Source organism: Etheostoma spectabile, chromosome 20 (assembly GCF_008692095.1).
Source record: "Etheostoma spectabile isolate EspeVRDwgs_2016 chromosome 20, UIUC_Espe_1.0, whole genome shotgun sequence".
Lineage (NCBI taxonomy): Eukaryota > Metazoa > Chordata > Actinopteri > Perciformes > Percidae > Etheostoma > Etheostoma spectabile.
The window spans coordinates 4291553-4295576 of NC_045752.1; the positions used below are offsets into that span (position 1 = coordinate 4291553).

A 4024-nucleotide genomic window follows, 5' to 3' on the forward strand; every position below is an offset into this window, starting at 1 on the left:
TTTAAAATGTAAGGAGTAGAAAGTACAGATTGTCGCGTGAAAATGTAAGTAGTAGAAGTAAAAAGTCTGCTGTAAAATAATTACTCCAGTACAGTGTAGATACTCAACATTTCTACTTAAGTAAAGCATTTGAAACTTTGTTACTTGACACCTCTGGATAGAAGCCTGGTCCTGCAGTCGACCAAAGGATAATGTCACTAATGTTTGAAGTAGGGCAGGTATTGATTCGGAACAATAACAATAATTAACTTAAGCCAGAAACATGAGCTGTTTATTGCTTAACAATGTGACAGTAATATGTAAACCATTAAAAAAACAGTTATTTTTAAATATACAAAAAAAGGAAACAAATACATGAACAAATCAAAATATGCCCTGAGGTTATTATTCGTAACTTGGCTGTAAACAGAGTTGTCCTCTCACATGAACATTTATTTCTTTAAACCTAACCGGCAAATAATTACTTTCATGATTCTTTTTGGCCTATAATTACTTTCATGATTCTTCTTGGCGTGATACAATCACATTCACTCTACCTTGAGGTACACCATATGTAGTAGTAGTTGTAGTACTTAGTAATATAAACAGAACTTGTCAATAGCAGGGTGTGACCACCCTTAATATCTGTCATAGGGGTTGACAAAGCACTGAAGGTGACCTGAGCTAAACAGGTATTAGTTAAGAGGAAATTGGCTTCACGTGACAGGCGGGGTCAGCCATTGACTCTCGTATTACATTTAAAATATTTACATTAAGTACACAGGGATGAAAAACCTGCTGCAGACTTGGTCTAATATTAGGAATGTAAATAAGGGCAGATTTCTACAGCCAAGATAATAAGCCTCATTTTGAAAAAAAAAATGCAAATGCAGGGCTACAATACTATACTGCATCCTAAAACAGGAAGGAAAGCCACCAACAAATAGCCAACGCTAGAAATACATCAATTTCACTTTCCTATCAGTCAGACACAAGATCTGACCATAACTACACTTGTTTTCCATTATTATTATTATAATAATAATATAATAAATCTTATTATTTCAGTTGCAACCCTGGCAGTCGCAAGCGATCGTGATCAAGAGAGAAAATACAACATTTAAAAAACAGTTCAAACCGATTTGCGCATTGGCAACACATGGCTCAAGAAGCCGACAAATAGCCTATACGTGATCCCCTCCGCTGAAAATCTATATATTTCGGAAAAATATCACTCAGGAAAGGTTAACGGGGTTTTCGGTTTCTAAATGTTTTAACTTTTATGAGCGCACCCCTCTCTCTCTCCACGGATCTTCTAAAAACGGTGATGCCGTTATCAATCGAGTATTGATTGGTCAGTAGGCGGTGCTTTTACACCGGTTGATCTCTAATCTCAAACATAACCTGCTCCCAACCAGGTTAGGTGTTCAGCATAAGTTACCACGGCAATTTAACCTGGTAACAAGTGATCCACCGTCGTGATACACAAAACCCTGGCTTACACCTGAAGTTACCTCATTTACGCCAAATCTTGCTCCGTAGTACAGTGCCATAACTTAACTGCTATGAATTTTGGTTCAGACAGTCATCTCCTCCAAAGGGTGAATTGTATGAACTCTGATAATTAAAAATTTAAATTTTTCTAATACCTCTGTGCCTAAGTACAGCCTAACAGAGTTAAGTTGAGCATTCTTAAAATATTAGCCACTAAGCAGCATTTAATTTGGTGTAGTACCTAGCATCAGCGCCTGCATTTCGGCAGTTGTTGCTGAGGGTGGGGAGCGTGGTGGCCCTTTAGTGTAAAATAAGGCAACATTTCAGAAAAACAATCCCTCAGATTTAACCAGGATGTTATGAAATATCCCAGCTAGAGAGGGTCACATTCAACCTGTTTAGCATGTGTGTCCATCTGAGTGTAAATCCATCCCATCCATCAGTTGTGCCCCTCTGAGCTCAGCAGCCCCACTCTCCTCAGTGCTTTGTCCACATTTGGAATCAGTTTTTCTTGGAAGTCCCACAGTCGTTTGTCCTCGTGGAGCTCTTTCACCGTTAACGACCCCTGCAAAGCCACGCGGACATGTATGATCCGACAGACGTCCATTGGAACCTTGAACCGTTGTCCAGAATACTTGAGCACTTCATGCACTGACGTCGACTCCACAAACCTGTTATACACGGAGATATTAAGGAATTAAGTGCAATTCTTGGTCCCTACCTTCTTTTGCCATGACAGTAATGACAAATTGGGGGCTCGTCCAAACAAGTATGTTGTGAGTAGTCATTCAAATGCGTTTGAAATGGCCCAGGTTGTTACAGTATTCGAATGTGCCCTAGTGTTGTCATTTCTTTGTATGGTTTCCTTTTAGTGACGTTGAGGCGATTATTTTTAATGCAATCAGTGCACATGTTATTGGGCTGGTGTAGATCTGTATTCTACTTTGAGGAAACTGTCCTTTAAACCTCCTTGTACAGTTCAAAAGGATAACTTTTGAGTATATATAGTGTCTTACAAAAAGACCTGTAGCCAAATGTATTATTTATTCAACCGAAGCACTGAGTGCGGGTCCTGAATAAGTAACGTTCAGTCTGACAAAATCAGCCTACCTTGGCTGAACTATCATCTTGTGGGGGTGATATATGTTTCTGTTGGGCTCCTCCCTGTAGATGTGCTCCAGAATATTAATGCCTGGCACCCCGTTCCACTGAGGCAGGTGAAACCTCCCACTTGGCTCAAAATGTTTCTTGGGGAAGATATGGTTCTCAATGAGGTACACTCCTGTCTACAGCATGGGAGATGGAGAGACAATAGACAAATTAATAAATATCAAATATGATCCTGAAATTTGGATATTGATGTAATATTTTCTTTTTTCAAATGCACGCCAGAAATACCCTTACATTTGGATGCTGCTGTTGGAGCATGTCCATCAGAGACATCAGGTTGTTGTGTTGGTACGGCATTATGATCTCATCGATGTCGTTCAACAGGACGTAGCGTGAGCGGTCCATGGATCTGTAAATGCACTCATTAAGCGTGGTCAGCTGGCCAAAGTAGTGCACGTCCCCTCCGCTCTCTGAGAAGAGCCAGCCTCGAGATGGATTCAGGTGTTGATCGATGGGCCAAGGAACCATCTCCACGAAGCCCTCCCGGCTGTAGCTCTGCAGCAGGCGGTCGAGGTCTGGGCCGCAGCTGGTGTTATAGATCACCACTCTGTCCACACCCAGCAACCTGGTGAGACAAGGGTTAAATCATTGGTTCACCCAGCTTACAAAAACAATAAAGTTAGTCCAACCGACAGATGGACATCCCCAGAGCTACTACAGCATGGCTAAAAAACAATAACAACATCTATTTTTCTCAAATAGTGCCTGTTGAAGATTTTTAAATGTACTTTTTTGTACTGTAAGCACCACAAGAATAGATTTGGTTTCACTGACTTTGGATTTAAGATAGCAATTTTTATTACATGACTTTTTGTTTTTCCTCAAATTGGGTAGAGACGGAAATTGGATGGATAGTTTAAAAAACGGTCAATAAAACTGAAACTATCTGGAGCGCTTGATACCACTGTTAGAAGAAAAAAGTGTCACAAACAACAAAACATCCTACCATTATTCAGCTGTGGTCACTTGTTATTCAAAATGCAAACTTTTGTTTAAAAGTGGTAAAAATGTCTGACCACCGAAGGTTGCTTATGTGACAAAATTATGTAACTGTATACAGTTACAGTTTTATATTGCTTTGGTACTAGTCTCGCAAGTAGGTGGGAAAACCTCACAACGTGTTCAGTTGACTAAGTTACAACATAGATTTACACAGTAATCAGTGTGTTATCAAAGACAATACCGTTCATATGAAGTAATTGTCTTTTCCAATACAATGCTCACCATACTTATCTTCTGATTTGTCAGCTTTATAAAATGTGTTTGTTTGTTTATTTGGATCCCCAGGGTACTTCAGCATAAGCTAAAAGCTATTCTTCCTGGGGTCCTTCAATCTGTTCTTTTGACAATACTCTTTATGACATCACATTACACACACAGA

At 39.7% G+C, this 4024-nt stretch overlaps 1 protein-coding gene across 2 annotated transcripts in view; it reads right to left on the reverse strand.

The window, feature by feature from the left end:
* Window positions 1–1362: 1362 nt before the first annotated feature.
* si:dkey-56i24.1 (glycosyltransferase family 92 protein) overlaps window positions 1363–4024 on the reverse strand; it is a 25888-nt gene continuing 23226 nt past the window's right edge. For both annotated transcript variants that reach the window (XM_032501173.1, XM_032501174.1), the window contains exons 3-5: window positions 2878–3208; window positions 2584–2759; window positions 1363–2144 (exon numbers count right to left, since the gene is read on the reverse strand). In XM_032501173.1, coding sequence (XP_032357064.1) covers window positions 1913–2144; window positions 2584–2759; window positions 2878–3208 — 739 coding nt within the window. In that variant the 3' untranslated portion in view covers window positions 1363–1912. The remainder of the gene's footprint in view (window positions 2145–2583; window positions 2760–2877; window positions 3209–4024) is intronic.